Source organism: Thamnophis sirtalis, unplaced genomic scaffold (assembly GCF_051295495.1).
Source record: "Thamnophis sirtalis isolate CommonGarterSnake01/CBP01778 unplaced genomic scaffold, rThaSir2_p1.2 scaffold_7, whole genome shotgun sequence".
NCBI lineage: Eukaryota > Metazoa > Chordata > Lepidosauria > Squamata > Natricidae > Thamnophis > Thamnophis sirtalis.
The window spans coordinates 19,253,538-19,270,535 of NW_028261387.1; the positions used below are offsets into that span (position 1 = coordinate 19,253,538).

At 38.7% G+C, this 16,998-nt stretch overlaps 1 protein-coding gene across 1 annotated transcript in view; it reads left to right on the forward strand.

Moving 5' to 3' along the window:
• Positions 1–16,998, forward strand: part of LOC148044558 (vitellogenin-1-like) — a 56,441-nt gene that overhangs the window by 31,791 nt on the left and 7,652 nt on the right. Inside the window, exons 20-28 of the mRNA XM_087720755.1 lie at positions 4,428–4,563; positions 5,644–5,860; positions 6,851–6,975; positions 8,290–8,631; positions 9,625–9,681; positions 11,138–11,200; positions 12,471–12,677; positions 14,404–14,540; positions 15,281–15,422. Of these exons, the coding sequence (XP_087576881.1) occupies positions 4,428–4,563; positions 5,644–5,860; positions 6,851–6,975; positions 8,290–8,631; positions 9,625–9,681; positions 11,138–11,200; positions 12,471–12,677; positions 14,404–14,540; positions 15,281–15,422 (1,426 nt within the window). The remainder of the gene's footprint in view (positions 1–4,427; positions 4,564–5,643; positions 5,861–6,850; positions 6,976–8,289; positions 8,632–9,624; positions 9,682–11,137; positions 11,201–12,470; positions 12,678–14,403; positions 14,541–15,280; positions 15,423–16,998) is intronic.

Sequence of the window (16,998 nt, forward strand, 5' to 3'; positions counted from 1 at the left end):
CCCCTGCCATGCCCACCAAGCCACACCTATTAAGCCATGCCACACCCACCAAGCCACGCCCACAGTAGTAAAAAAAATTGAATCCCTCCACTGTCACCTATCTCCCCTTCATCTCTGCCTCTGACTACTTCTAAGATCTGGTCATGGAGCTTAAATTTTTGAAAAGTATCTCTTATTCACTCATAGTCACTGAATGGAAACAAAACCAAATCAGTTATCCTTTTGGTTAGTTTTGACTAAATTATGTCTTTGATGTGATGTCAGGTATTTCAAGAAATGTAATTCAAGTAACCTATTATACTTTGTTTGGAATTCCAGTTGGAATACCAATTAAAAGGCAGCTACTCTGTTTCCCCCAAAATAAGACCTCCCCAGATAATAAGCCCAACTGGGCTTTTGAGCACATGTGCTAAAATAAACCCTTCCTCAAAAATAAGACCTCCCCTAAAATATTTAAATGCATGTGCAGCCAGTCGCCACCATTTCCTGAGGGGAAGGGGAGAACATGCCCCAACTCACCCCACATGTACCTGCCATCCACACAGGATGGCCTCACAGAGGCCGCTGCCACAAACCCTAGCTACAATGCCCCTTCTCTTAGTGGTGGCCACAAAAAGAATGACAGGCCCAGCAACAATAGGACTGGCAAGAGTGTGCCAGAAACAGAGACAGAACTTCTAGCCGTCTCTGGATCAGCTGATCTGCAGGCAGAGGTTAAGAAGCCTCCTACACCTCAAAAATAATAAGACCTCCCTGGAAATAAGGCCAAGTGCTTATTTTGGGGGTCAAAATAAAATAAGACCCTGTCTTATTTTCTGGGAAACACAGTACAATAATCCATGGTGACTCCTAAATGCAAACACCAAAATCCTTTCTAAAGCAAATATTCAAGGTCTTCTTGAACGCCACTAAAGAAGAAGCCAACCAAATTTCTGGGGGCATAATTAGAAATTACTATTTCTTTTCTCACTTCATGGCAGGGTGCAACTTTAGCAAGCCCTTTCTAGACATTCTCACAAAGCACACAGTTTTGATTTGGATCAAGCAGTCCTTTATATATCTGAGGGCTATGGCAATAGCAATAGCTCTTAGACTTGTATACTGCTTCATGGTGCTTTACAGCATTCTCTAAGCAGTTTACAGAGTCAGCATATTGCTCCTAACAACGTTGGAAGGATGGAATGCTGAGTCAACCTTGAGTTGGTCAGGATTAAACTCCTGGCAATGGGCAAACTTAGCCTCCAATACTGTACTTTAACTACTAAGATACCAATAGCCGAGAGAGAAAAAGAGAGAGAGAGAGAGAGAGGGACGGAGGGAGGGAGGGAGGGAGAGGGAGAGAGGGAGAGGGAGGGAGGGAGGGAGGGAGGGAGGGAGGGAGAGAGAGAGAGAGAGAGAGAGATTTAAAACTAACAACCAACACTAGGAATTGACCCTTAAAGCTTTCTGGTAACCCCCACAGGCGCTGTAATAAAGTCCATAACATTGGAGTATCAGATTTCTACAACCATTGCATGATGTGCTGGTTGTAGCTTTCAAGACATTGTCAAAAATATGAGTGTATAAAGGCACATCAAAATTCAATGACTATTCTTTTAGATTTATTCATCTTGCCACTTCTTTGAGGTACAGACTGTCATTTGCACATCAAGGAAAAGTAATCCAGCGCAACCATAACATCCATGCTAGTTTGAACTGATTATTTAAATGTTTGGAGGTCCACCAGGTCAGTTGGATAAATGCAAAGCAAGCAAACCCCAGCATTGTATCTATCCAAAATGCTACTGCCATATTTTTTTTTGAAAAAAGAATCTCCTCTTGTAGTCAGGAATAGTACAATTGTTCTCTTTTTATATCTCCCTCGGGATCACAGATCACAAATCCACTTTCATACTCTACCTTTAGGCCTTCTTTGTAACTTTTTTCTTTCTGCTAAAGCACAAAGAAACAGTAATACTTGGCTCTCAGGCATCTCCTTCTTACTGTGCTATATGATTTGGCAGAGAACAACTAGAGTCCCCTGTGATGCAACTCGATTTGCTGGCTTCCCATTCCCAGTGAGGAAGAATTGATCATTAGGTTTTGTTAAGTGATAAAGTTAGGCTATTGGCTTAAAAAAGTTAGAAAGGACTAAGAAGAAAAAAAAGAAGCAGGAGTAGGAAGGTGAGAATGCCAATAATTTGTGCCTGGAGATATACAGCCTGTGATTTGAGGATGGTTTAAATTATTGAATGTGAAAAATGTGAAAGCCACTTCCTTTTAATCTATTTTGCCTGGATGAGCCATCATATAATGCAAATTGATTTGCAGTTTCTTTGATCCCTTCAACTTGTTCTTGAGTATTTCTTAGTTAAGGTTTTATTTTTTAATTCCTGAACGTTCTAGCGAAGCTTACCGCAGGGTGTGGTTATCATATCCATTATAAATAAGAGAAAACTTGGAAAAAAGAAATAAAGCTTATTTGCTCTCTATTGTTTATTTATTGCAACGGCGGCACACCTTATGAATTCAACAGCATGGCACAGAGAAAAGGATGAGATGAAAGGAATGCAAATCCACTTTTCAGGTAGAAAGGATGAGGTGTTCTGAGTTTTCTTCCCTGAATGTGAAATGCTTCACATTCAACATGGGAACAAGGATCGCCTCTCGGTTCACAGCCAGACAGGTAACATCAGTCTCTGTTCCTAAAACAAGCCCAAGGCAATGGCATCAGTGGCTTTCAAGATACACCATAAGTGGAGAGAGACAGACAAAGAGAATATGTCCATGTATGTACTAAGTAAGGATGATCGGCCACATTCATTATCAAAGCAGTAAGGAGGGGAACATTGCTTAAATTCAAAAACAAGATGAAGGTATAAGCTAGCAACTCAGGCAAGTATACCCCCCCAATATGTACCTGAATCAGCCAAATGCCTCCCTAATTCATGTACATATGGGGGGGGGGATACTTGGAAGAGGAGAAAATCACAGTCAGACTTACAAGATTCTCTTAGGATACTTCAGGGATTGCGAACCATTTTGTCCTCGGGTGCCAAAAGCGTGCTCATGCCCACACCCATAATATAATGTGATCCACTACTACCCCCTGTGTATGCCACCCCGTGCATCCCATTTTTGGCCTAGCAGGCCTCCCTGAAGCCTCCTGGGATCAAAAACCTCCCCACCCCCACATCCTCTTACATGCCTATGCTGTTACAAGTGTTATTTCGGCCTTGTATGCAGCTTTATTCCTCTCTAGAATTCATCTCCATTGTTCAGTGATGCATTTCCTGCCTCTCTAGGATTTGCCTCTATCTGCTCCTGGGAGAAACTTCCTGTTCCTGTTGGATCTATATAGTTATATTCTCGATAGCTTTTATAGTGTTTTGCAGAGACCCAAAAATCAGCTGGCCAGTGGGAGGTGCGCATGCATACTTGGTGGAGCTCAGCTGGGTGATAGCTCATGTGCTATCGCATGCGTGCCATAGGTTCACAATCACGAGTATAGATAATATTAATTAAAAACTTCTTACGGAGCTGATTTCTTCTTTTTGGTGCTAAAATCATTCTTCCAAATCTTTAACACTATACATTCAAATCTCTAGAGTTATTTTGGGGCAGGGTGGGACAGAAAATATCATAGGTTTTTGCCCTATATTTTTTGAAATTTTTAAATAACATTAATCAACCATATCTGTATGAGGAGGATATAAGCCATAAACAGTCATGGTTGCAGAATTGAGCAATTCTGGCTAAAAGTTCTGAGAGTCCTAATATAATACAGGCAACCTCAGAATTAATTATTAAAGGCCCTATAAATAATTAACAAAGAGTCATTTACTATAGCAGAATAAAGAACTTGATCTAAAGTATGGGATCCTGTAGACCAAGCAACCAGATTAGCTAATTAGCAATAATGCAAATTCTCCGAGAATTATCATGGGGAATAGATGAGTTAATGTCTATTTTTTTAAACCAAGCAAAATAATTTCATCTCATCATTTTTTTCCCCTTCTGCCTGGATTATACAGTCTCTGCTTTATAATTACAAAACCAAGGGTTGGTGAAATCCCAGTGCTGTGATTGAATCCCTCAGAAGCTTGTATGAGAAACCATTTCTATTCCTAAATTTAAAAACAACTTCAGGCAACACCGTCTTAATTTTGCATGACTGGTCATGTTAAGAGTTGGCGAAGCAAAATGGAAGGAAGGGTGTTTGTCATCAGTTGGGTTTTACAAGCTGTATCTCAATTTGTTTTCATACGCTTGTATTTCTAAAGCAGCGGTGTGAAACTTGTGTCATCATGTGATGTATTGGGATTTTTTCCCCCCTGCGCTAAACTGGGCATGGACATAGCCAGCACGTGATGTATCTGGCTTGCGGGCTGTGAGTTTGACAGCCCTGATCTAAAGCAAAGTTCCCTATGTTTTTGTTTCTCCTGCAGTTTGAAGACATCTGCTATCACAAGCAATATAGAAGAGGCAGCTGCTGTGTCAACTCCTATTTCCTTCCCTGAAAACCAGTCTAGAACAATAGTGGAATCCTTTGATGTGCCATCAACAGAAGGGGATGAAAGAATGGTAACCCACACTGGATTTCCCAATGTGGTTTATTTGTTTGCTGATCTTATATGCAATAGAAATGACATGAAATGATTTATTTTATTGTATCCTGTCTCCCTCTCCCACCAAGACACTAGCAATCATTAAAGCAGGCATTTATTATTCAGGTAGTCCTCAACTTACAAGCACAATTGAGCCCAAAATTTCAGTTGTTAAGTGAGACATTTGTTAAGTGAGTTTTGACCACCTTTCTTGCCACAGTTGTTAAAGGAATCCCTGCAGTAGATAAGTTAGTAACACGGTTGTTAAGTGAGTCTGACTTCCCCATTGATTTTGTCTGTCAAAAGGTTGCAAATCATGTGACCTTGGGACAGAGGAAAGATCATAAGCATGAACCGATTGCCAAACATCTGAATTTTGAACACATGACCATGAGGATTTTACAAAGGTTGAAAGTTGAAAAATGGTCATTACTTTTTTCAGTGCTGTTGCAACTTTGAACAATCACTAAATGAACTGTTGTAAGTCAAGGACTACACCTGCATTATACATAATATAATATTAACCTAGAGACTTCTAAGAACACCCAGCCTTTTTATTCTCTTATATCAAGAATTCAGGCATCTAGTACCTAACGATAAATAAATTGAATACATTCTGAACCAATTAAGATTGTGATTAAAGCCTACAAAATTTGATTCGGAGTTAATTATGTTAAGAAATTAATGATAACTAATTAGTATTGATTGCAATGGATTAACCATTACTGGTACAAGAACAAAAAATTAGATATCATTTATGTTGTTGATGCAATAGCTGCATTTCTTCTATATGAACATCCAGAAAATGACCGTAATATTTGAACAAGTTAAAATATTATGGCACAGTTGAATTATTCATCTTTACCAAAAGGAGTGAAATATGAAAGAATATAATGGTACCTTAAAGATTAACCAATATAATATCATGTCATTTTATAATTAAATATAGCTATCACTATCGCTGTGTTTTTGCTCAAAAAAAGGAACATGGCTACCATCAGATAAATAAATAAACTGTGGGGGAAAATGTGTCTGAATATGTTCATTATCCAACTAGGACGCACTTCTAATAGAAAAGAAGAGGTCAGCTGACAATCTCGATGAACCATTGAAAAAGTATTTACAATCATTTCACCAAACACAGTGCTTTGAAACCTGTACATTTGGTTGTAAGGCTTGCTTTCACTGGGCAAATATGAATACTGCACATATTGAACAAAAAACTGTACGCAACCTCATTGGAGAACATGTTTTAAAATTCTCCCTCAAGGAATGTAAGTATATTTGTATGTATGTATGTATGTATGTATGTATGTATGTATGTATGTATGTATGTATGTATGTATACATTGTTTAACTTTCTAGTTTATATCAAAAACTTAAAAGCTACAGGAAAAAAGCAATATAAATAGAGCTTTTGAGTGTTGTGTTCTAATCTGTAAAAATCTGTACTTTGACACATTGTGCGGTGTAGAATACATGACACTTATTCATAGTAATTAGGTTAAATAAATGATATACTAATGACATGAATTCAGACGTATATTTCAAAAAGATGGTGAAATTCTACTGGTTAATCTAGCAATAATTCTTTTAGCACTTGCTAATTTAAATTATATATGTTCTGGATTACTATTCTCTATTGCTGATTCTTAATCCAGAACTCATTTAAGCATTTAATAATGCAACATTATGTATTATATTTTTTGTTCTTTTTTACAAACAAATAAAAATAACATTAGGAGAAAACAGTAATAATTGGGCTAGTAAACTGATAATATCTTAGAACTATGTAGTTCTAACGATCTTAGTAGGATCTTAATAGGATCTTTAGACAAAAATAAAGGTGCCTTCAAATCAAGGTTCATTCTGATAATGATATATCTATTATTCTTAGCAACAATATTGTAGTGGTTAGCTATACATTATTCAATATGCTTTTTTGAGTCTACACTCTTGCCTAAAGTCTTAGAAACCCTGGTGGTTTTATATTCAAGTATGAAGCAGCCCCAATTCTATGGCTACTTTAAGAATAGCCAGTCAGGTAGGCAATATTACCTGCTATTGCTAAATCCATATTAATATCAAACTTCAAGTGGTCCTATGTGTTACTATGTCACTAGCATACAGTGTTTATATGTGTATATACATACTGTACATGTGTGTGTGTGTATGTGTGTATGTATGTGTGTGTGTATATATATATATATATAAACAATGATTGTATCAATAAGTTCCACTTATAATAATTAAAATAATTTCAGCTGATCCAAATTTACCAATTGAGAAGCTACGACTCACCATTCGACGAGGTGCTCGTGTTGTTGATCAGATGGTGCATTTGTTAAAACATGAAGAAAAGGAACTAGCAATTAAAAAACGAATACAGGTATTTATTGGGGGGGAGGTGGTAAAATAGCAACCATGCAAGTTTTCCTCCCAAATGTTAACATTTGATGTTTTAAACATTATGGATTACACCAATGTCTTAAAGTATCATCGAAAACTACATAAATAATTAGTTATATTGTATACTATTAGGATAATATGCTTTTCCTTTATAGATAACAAGTTATTCTGACTTTGAAAATACAATGTTGACTGTTAGGGCTTTACTGTGCAAGAAGCTGCATTGGTTAATTGTATTTCCTCTAATTTCTTCAGAGAGAAATCCATCAAATACTTTGCTCTGCAGAGTAATAAACACAATTTATATGGTGCTGAGCCTCATTTGTTTAAACACAGAGCCTATATGTGACGACGAATAACAATCACGGCCTTATTCCACAAAAACAGATTTTTATCCCTTAGAAAGAGAGAGGCTATTAGATTCAAATGATTAACAATAATAAATAAGCCCTAAATTAATAATCCCAAATTTCATACTGACAGTTCCAAAATTCACACCCATTATGAACTATGCAGTTAGTTCCATAAATTATACTGTAGACAAGTTGCCAACTAATGTGAACAGCATTGTTACGAGTATGAATAAGATAGAGTGCCATTAAATGAAAGAGCAATGCTTACCGTTCATGGAATGTAACCTATAAACTTCCATGAGATCAACCTTCTGCAAGAGGTCCATTTGCACAGACAAGTTGAAATCAGGAAGAAGTGAAGGTACATATATGAGCCAATCTGCCATAGACCCACTGCCCGTTCATACATGCGAACTACTCAAGTCAGAAACATATGATTGGAGATTTCAGCTTGACAATTTACCATTAAGCCAAATGCAATTATATTATCTTCTACTCAACACATCTAGCTCTTTAGGAAAGTTAACTGTAGGGCCCAAATGTGTGCCCTCACTTCTTCAATATGCACTCCAACTATGTATAAAAATCTGTACTTTTAACATTTACAGCAGGGGTAGTCAACCTTTTTATACCTACCGCCCACTTTTGTATCTCTGTTGGTAGTAAAATTTTCTAAACGCCCACCGGTTCCACAGTAATGGTGATTTATAAAGTAGGGAAGTAACTTTACTTTATAAAATTTATAAAACAGAGTTACATCAAACCCCTACCACCCACCATGAAAGCTGGAACACCCACTAGTGGGCGATAGGGACCAAGTTGACTACCACTGATTTACAGTATTGCTGTTGCAATGTTGCAATTCCGCATATCAATTTGCCTAAGCCTTCGGATTACATGAGATGACAGATATTCTTCTCTCTTGGAATATCCTGTGCTAGATGTTGCCAGATCGCATTGATGAAAGCACTGGAAGTTCATCAAGCAGTGAGAGTGGTATGAAGAGAATTATAGGTCTAAAACAAGTTCCTACCAGCCAGCAGCAAGGTGATGGTCAAGAACAACAGGATCATTCTTTGGATAAAAGGCAAAAAATTGATGATACTACCAGCAGCAGCAGCAGCAGCAGCAGCAGCAGCAGCAGCAGCAGCAGCAGTGAAAGCACCCAAAATGATACGCATATTTATGGAAGACAACAACAGGAGAAAGGTTATCCAAGTGGTGAGAAAGATGGGCAAAAAAAGAAACATGCCAAGAGGCTAGCTGTCTACAGTGATGAGAAGGTACCCATCAATTCTAACTAGGAGAAATATTTCCTTGCAGGAAGCATTAGCGTAGAATCTCTGTTGGCTGGGATGTAGTTTATCTCTTCCTTTAGAAATGTGCATCTATGGGTGTGGTGGCTTGCATGGTTAGGATGCTGGGTTGCTAATCAACAAACTTGCTGTGTGACAGGCAGGGCCGGATTTAGTTGAAAAGAGGCCCTAGGCTATTCCACTTATGAGGCCCTTTCACCTCCCATTTTTAAGTTTGTAAATTACATGAGAGACAATAAAATACATCATTACTGTGATATATATTAATATATATCAATATATATAGGTGGCCTCCCGACGGAGGGTGGCTCTGCTCTGCAGCAAATGCAGCGAGGCCAGTCGCCTCCCCTGCTGCGCTCAGCTGCCCGGCTCGGCCCCCTCGCCCTCACCTGCCTGGCCACTGGTGGGCTCCGCATCGATGGGGCGGCTACTGGGAGCAGCCGTGCCTCTCACCCGACTGCTAGTGCCGGGAATGTGGGCGGGGTCCCCAACTGCCACGGCGCTGGAACGATCTTAACCAATACATTTTTATGTTTGTTTATTAGTCATATGCGTAGAATTTCTCCTTATTTTCGGTTCAGTGTTTTAGTGTTCACTGTTTTTAGAATAGTGTAATTTTAATTTTGCTAACAATTTGAATGTAGGCCCCTCTTGATCTTGAGGCTGAAGCCTAGTTAGCCTATAGGAAAATCCGGCACTGGTGACAAGGTAAGCTCCTGTCATTCTCTCCAGCTCCAGCTGACCTAGCAGTTTGAGAGCAAGTAATTGCCTGTAGATAAATAGCCACTTTAATGGGTGCATGAAAGGAGCCCTCAACTGGGCATCCCTGGGCAATGTTGATGTGACCCACTAATCCTTTCAACTCAGAAGGGCTTCGGTGCTTCTGACATGAATCCGTGTATGCAGCCATGTGCATTTGGGTAACCCTTGCTTTGCTTTTTCTTCTTTGACATTTTGCAGGAATTTTCTATCCGAGACCTGGCAGGGCTTCCTTTCAAGGAAATCCAGATCGAACAGGTGAGTTTCAATATATTATTATGATTTTCAAGTGACCTTTCTTTATATTAACATGGAGAGATTCCAATGCTTGATACTTCCACTCTTCTTTGGAGAAAAGGAATCCAAATAAGACATGATTGTGAAATGCGAAAGTTGATGGAAAAATAATTTAACTCAAGCAGATCTGTCAGCTAGAGAATGAAGACAATATTTCCCAGTTCACACTCATAAATTAACCAGCAGAGACTGTTTTTTATGACTTACCAGCAAGGTATTTCATATAACTGCCATTATATTTAAGCCAGAGTAAGCCAGTTAATCAATCTGCACAGCTCGGCAGAGCTCTGAAGCGGCTGCAGAGAAGCTTCCAGAGAAGTTCTGCTTGGAAGCAAAGAGAGGCCTGCTTCTAAATGCTGGAATAAATGGTGACCTCCCTATAATCCAATCCATAAAAAAGAACCCCACCACCACACATAACTGAAATGGTAATTGAGTGGTCAGGCATCAGTTCATTGTAGTTTCAGTCAATGAACACCAGTCAGGCTTCTTTGTGTAAGTTGGCCTGTAGTTAATATTTACATTTGTTTATAGATTTTAAATTCTGCCCCAATAATACAATTGTTTCATCCTGTTTCATATATTACACCAAGTCTTCCATTTTAGGGTCTCTGTAGATTTCTCGCCTGATTTGTGTGAGACAAGATGTACCTGGGTATCCTGGGCTGATACAGTCAGTCCACAGAATAGCAATACTTCAAACCACGCATAGCAATTGCAATTAGACTGCTTCATAGTGCTTTACAGTCCTCTCTAAGCAGTTTTACAGAGTCAGCATATTGCCCCCAACAATCTAGGAACTTGTTTTACTGACCTCAGAAGGATGGAAGGCTGAGTCAACCTTGAGCTCAGAATTAAACTCCTGGAGTGACCAGTGAGTTAGACCTGCAGCACTGCATTCTAACCACTGTGCCACCATGAATGCTCCTCTGATGTAGATCAAATCAGCCTAGTTTCATACGGACTTTCAGAATTGTGTCTTAAAATATCCCAAGCTTTCGAAAGTACAGTTCTTTGTTTTAGCTTCCTGAAGGACCTTCCAAAAAGTAGAAAAACTGGAATCTGGGGATCCAATCCATAAGATACAGCCTATAGTATTTTAGATGGTACTTTGGAAAAGACAAACCAATTGTTATATCAATACAATATCTGATATTGCATGTAGATTTGACTGCTTTAACTTTTTGTTTCCCTCCACAAAAACATACAAATGTAGACTGCTGCTATTTGCATAGATATCACAACCTTTTAATATAATTGAAAATAGCTTTCAACAGTTAATACTTATGACATTGCAACAGAAAATATACACTCCTGTGTTTTGATGGACCTTCATCACTCCCTTCCATTCTTCTACCTTTGTTGTCTGCCACTCAGTATCTCTAATTCTCTTTAAATGTTGTATTACATGGTGCAGTCAAGCAGGCCATCGTCTTATTCTAATGCAAGCAGCAGAAATGAGTCCAGCTGGAGAGAAGAGGTATGTTTTTAAATAATTAATAGGAAAGTAAATAAGTTGGTATGTTTCTAAAAAGAATCATTGTTAGGAATCTGATGTAGCAAATGGTATGTGTATTTTCAGAAAAGGATTAAGGATTAATGTACCAGTTGAGATAAGGATTATTAGGCAATTATTTATCAATTTATGTATTTATTTGTTTGTTTGTTTATTATAGTTTTTAAACAAAAGCAGGAACAACATAAAAATACAATGACAGGGATGATAGGCACGTTAGTGTGCTTATGCAAGCCCCTCTACGGACCTCTTAAGTATGAAGTGAGGTCCACAGAAGTCAATTTGTGATTAAAATTGTGAAAATTTGTAGTTGGGACAACTGAATCAGGTACAGCATTCCAGACTTTGACAACTCTATTACAAAAATCATATTTGTACAGTGAAGTTTAGAACAATTTGCATTGAGTTTAAAGCAGTTGCCTATTATTGTGCTTAAAACAGAAAAAATCATTTACAAGTAAAACATTACTACGTACAATTTTGCATGCAATATCTAAGTCAGACCACAAGTGACACAGTTCCAAATCATCTAAACGAAGAATTTTGAGTCTAGTAGCATAGGGAATTCTATTACGTACAGAAGAACGCAAAACGTTTCTCATAAAATACTTCTGAACCTGCTTGATTGTACTAATGCAGATATATGGTAGGGATTCCAAACAGTTGAACAGTACTCTAAGATTGGCCTATTGTAAGTTTTCTAAACTCTAGTTAGCAATACAATTTTTCCAGAAAAGAAGCTTCACAGAATTAAGTTTACAACTCTTAGTTGTAAACTACAAACCATAAACCGCTAGTGTGTCTCCAAAGGCCATCTCCCTTCCAGGGAGCAACTTAACAAAAGCCAGCCTGATCTCACCAGCAGGCATCTGAGTAACTCACTCATTTAACCCTCATTGGCCACTGCCATTAAGATTTTTAAAATTTCACCCTTGGTTCAAAAGCAGCCAATGGCTATTAGCTGATCAGGCTTGCTACCAGCTGATTGGGTGCAGGGGAAAGAGAGTGGAGATGTGTCCCTCCCATCTTTTCTTGCACCATGCAACCTGCATATTTCTGGGAGGGACACATCTCCATCCTCTTTCCCTTCTCCCTCTGGCCCATGGACCCAATCAGCTGGCTCAAAATCCCTCTTTCTTATCTGCTGCTTACCCAATTCACCAAAGAAATAATTTTGGAATCTTACCTAATCGAAACATGGATTAAAGTCACATCTTTTTGTTTTTCTCTTTAGGCAAAAACTCCTGGAGATATTCTCCTGCCATATGTCACTGTTGTGTTTGAAGCAGTTAGGAGTGACCATGAAGAGAAGGGCTACAGTTTTTCCTTGTATGAAAAGCACGACCATGACAAAACCCATTGCAAAATAGTTGCAGGTCAACTCAACCAAACTAAATGGAGAGCATGTCTTGATAGACTTGTGCTACCTTCCAAATCCCAGGTATTTTTTTTTTTAATTTCCATTGTGAAAGTTGCATTGCTATATTCTATGTGATCTATGTCTTCCTCAATCTCAGGCCTTTACAGTGGCCTGGAAATTTCAGAGTTCTGCATAGTATCTTAGCTGGTCAGTCAAACTGTACATCTGGAAGAATGAGCTCCAGTTTTTAATGTTCATTGGTAAATGGGTACCAGTGGTGGGTTGCAGGCGGTACGCCCCGGTACCGGCATACCGGAGCCTGCCCGGAGCACTGGGTACTATTCCATACAGTGGTCCGGAGGGCCCACCCACCTGCCCAAGCTCCTTATCTGTCCTTTAAGCTTTGGGGCTTCCGCACGTGCGCATGGCACGTACAGCACCTACACAACGCTCTGCCGAGCAGTAGGAGGGTCATGGAGGCATGTGCGTGCACACTGTGCGCATGAGTGTGTGTACCACACATGTCCATGAGGGTAGCACCGGGCCTGTTCCAACTGTACCAGTTGGAATGGGATCTGGAACCCACCACTGATGAGTACCTATTAAAATACTGAACAATTTGAATTGTTCCATTATTAATTCCAATGGTGCGTTTTCAAGAGGCATCTGGACTTTCTGGTTTTTCTTTGAAGACATTTTGTTTCTCATCCAAGAAGCTTCTTCATCATCCAAGAAGAACTTCATCTTCAAAGAAAAACCAAAAAGTTTAGTTGTCTCTTGATAAAGCATCTTTGGGACAACCATGACCTGGATAACTGAGAAACTCCATAGACATTCCATTATTAATCATAAGTCATTCTAGTGGTTATTTTACTGTTTCTCTTTTGCTTTTTTTTACTAAATAATTACAGAAGCCAATGTATTCCAAAACTTTCTTTCTTTTTTTTTCTTTTTTTTATTAATAAAGATAATACAAAAGCCAACAGATTGCAAAAACAATACAACATCAACATCTGTTTTGCTTTACATTTGACTACATTTCAAGGCATTTCCATAATGACAAAATCATTTTAAACATACAGTCATCTTCTTCCCTCCCTCCCTCTTTCCTTCCCTCGTTTCTTCTCTCCTACTCCCCTTCCTTCCCTCCCTCCTTCTCTCCTTCCCTCCTTCCTTCCCTCCTTTCTTTTCTCCTTCTCTCCTTCCTTTCCCCCTTCCTTTCCTCCTTCCTTCCCCCCTTCCTTCTCTCCTACAGGAAGGAAAGAGAGAAGGAAGGAAGGAGAGAAGGAGAGAAGAAAGGAGGAAAGGAAGGAGGGAAGGAAGGAGGGAATGTCCAAAACTTTCTTGGTTGGGCTACATTTGTGGCCTAAAATTAATCCAGATTTTTATATTAAATCAAAGTCATTTAAAATCAGTGGTATTTTCAAATAGGGCTCTTGAAAGGATTCCAGTACCAGATTAACATTATAAGAGTAACAAAACAGGGAGGGGAGGAATGATAATCAAATCTTAGCAGGAAGGGATTTTAGAATCAAAGTTCATAAACCACAAATATTCTTTTGATTTACCAGTAATTGGTAAATCATTCAGCATACCCCTATCCATTTTAGAAGCACTCAGGCTTGAATTATGATGGAGCAGAAAATATTTCTCCAAATCCTTTGGAACAGTACGGCATGGCTAACAGCCTTAGGCTACCCAAAATTGTGATACCAAATCCATTAATGAGGTGATGCAGCCCCATGATAACCCTACATACCGTTTTTCTTTTAATTTCTATCACATTTGTGTTTACATCCTCTTCAAGTATTCTTTGAGCTGGGGACATGAATGCAAGGATTACAAAATAGAACTCACGCGGTCCATCGGCAAAATTGAAATTTATAAAGCTCTCCAACTGAAAGTGAAATGGACCAAGATTCCTTTCCTCAAATATCCTTTCCGGTAATATCTCTGTAACTTCTCATTCTTCTAATTGTGGATTTTTCAAATGTTTCTTTCAATGAATGTGAGTTAAATTTCCTAGTGAGAAATACAGGAAGTCCTGAGCTTACAATCACAACAGAGCCCAAAATTTCTATCGCTAAGTGAATTTGGCCCCATTTTACAACCTTTCTTGCTACAGCTGCTAAGTTAGTAACATTGTTGTTTAGTGAACCTGGCTTCCCCATTGATTTTGTTTGTCAGAAGGTCGCAGAAAGATGATTGCATGACCCTGTAATTATCATAAATATGAGTCCGTTCTAAGCGGCTGAATTTTGATCACATGACCATGGAGATGCTACAATTATCATAAGTGTGAAACATGATCCTGTCACTTTTTCCAGTGCTTTTAAAACTTCAAACAATAAGCCGAAGAGCACCTGTATGGAAAGAAATGTGGTTGAAACCTGGGGGAAGAGTCTTATGGTTAGAGATGGAGGGAAAAATGCCTACACAATCTCTTTTCCTTTATCCCCACAATACATGCACATGCACACACACACACACATAAACACAAATACACCGAAGCAGCCATTTCAGTCCATTTGGGATGATGGAAAGGGAATTAAGGTTTCCTAACCCCACTCTTAGTTTTGGGTGGGAGAGAACATTGCTGGATTATGGGGAGTGGGATTCCGGAGGTGGGAAAGTTTCAGCTTTTCTCTGAAATAAATCACATTTATTATTTGATTTTTCCCTAGGTATATGTATTTAGTTTCTGGAATTGCATATCGTTTGGGCTTTTCCATAGTTTATGAGAGGAAGGCTCGTGGACGTGAAATTACAGTCAGAATTATTGAAAAATCTCAAGAAGCTTATGATGTCATCATTAAAATTCCCGATGTAGGTGATCATTTTCCATTTTCTCAAATTATTAATACAGTTCCACTTTTGGATTTTGATAATTAATGGAATGGTATAGTCGAAAGGAGAGACAGTGCCACAGGCAGGTATTTCAAAGGACATGATAGTGAGATCATTTAAAGTTGAAAATGTAGATTATATCAGTTCCTCTCCTTAATTATTTTGTGTGGTATGTTTTTCTAAACTAAGAGACCTAAATATAGGCCATTTCCCTATTCTTTTTAACCTGTGAAGAAGATTTTCTCTGCTGTTGTCTATTGGCCACCTATCTGGGCAGGTTTATCCACTAAGCGTGCTTTAATTATTCTTGGAAATCCTAGTAATATTACTTGGGAAGATTTTTATGAAGTGAGAAAACTGGATCAGAAAAATAAATATCTGAGTCTTCTCAGTTTCAGGTAGACTTTCTCAAAAAATAGGCATCCTTATTACCACTAAGAATATTTACGCAATGAAAAATGTGTTATAAAGTGGATCTCTCCTTACGGTCACTCAGCTTACACATATGAAACCCCACCTCCTTTGCTTCCTACCTAGTGCAACAACTAGGTAGGTGAGGCTGAGGTTTTTTGGCACATAACCCAAGTCAGCAAGGGGGAAAGTCTGGTAAGAAACACACACTCTTTCAATGGAGACATCTCAATGGAAAGACCAAATTTTCTCTGGGTGTTGTAGCAAAAAAGGTACAAGAAGAGCTCAGAACAATACCCATTACAGGTGCAATGTGGACCAGGGATGAAATGCTAGTGGTTCGGGCCAGTTTGCCCGAACCGGTAGTAAAAAAATACTTTCAAAAAGTTTTTAAAAAATTCTGACAATCAGCTGTGCTGCATGATTTATATTCACTAGAATATAAATCGTGCGGCCCAGCTGTCCTCCCCCCCCCCCTCGCTGTTCTACTTGCCTTTCCAGAAAAGGCTTCTTAGCGCCTGCGGTATACCTACGGTGCACCTGTGTTGCGCCTGTGCAAAGCACATGTTTGGCGTGCATGTGCATGAAGCATGAGTGTGCCCATGAAACACATGTGTGTGCATGAAGCATGTATGTGCACATGAAGCACACATGTGTGCATGAAGCAAGCTGGTATCAGACTTCAGAGCATTTCATCCCTTATATGGACTTGCACAGACAACGTAGTCCTTGATTAATGACCATTTATTTAGCAACTGAATCAATGATATCTCTGAAAAAAAATGTGATGATCAGTCCTTGCCACTTACAACCACTGCAGTGTCCCTGCAGTCAAATAATTTAGAATCAGGTGCTCGGTAACCCTTATGCATTTACAACGGTCACAGCTCAATTCTCCATAATCTGCTTTTTAATCTGCATATTAGGGACTATTTTAGGCATTCATTCTTAAACCCTTTATAATCCATACAAAATCATTGTGACTAAGAAGAGCTGGATGAATGGAAAAACATGTGTTTCCCCTGCTTGTGTTTTGTTTCAATCGTTTGTTTATGGCTCATAAATAAAATAATGGTTTTAGGTGATAAACATTTCTCTTAGTGAAATGTTAAGTTAAAATGCGTTTGTAGCAGCATTGGTCTTT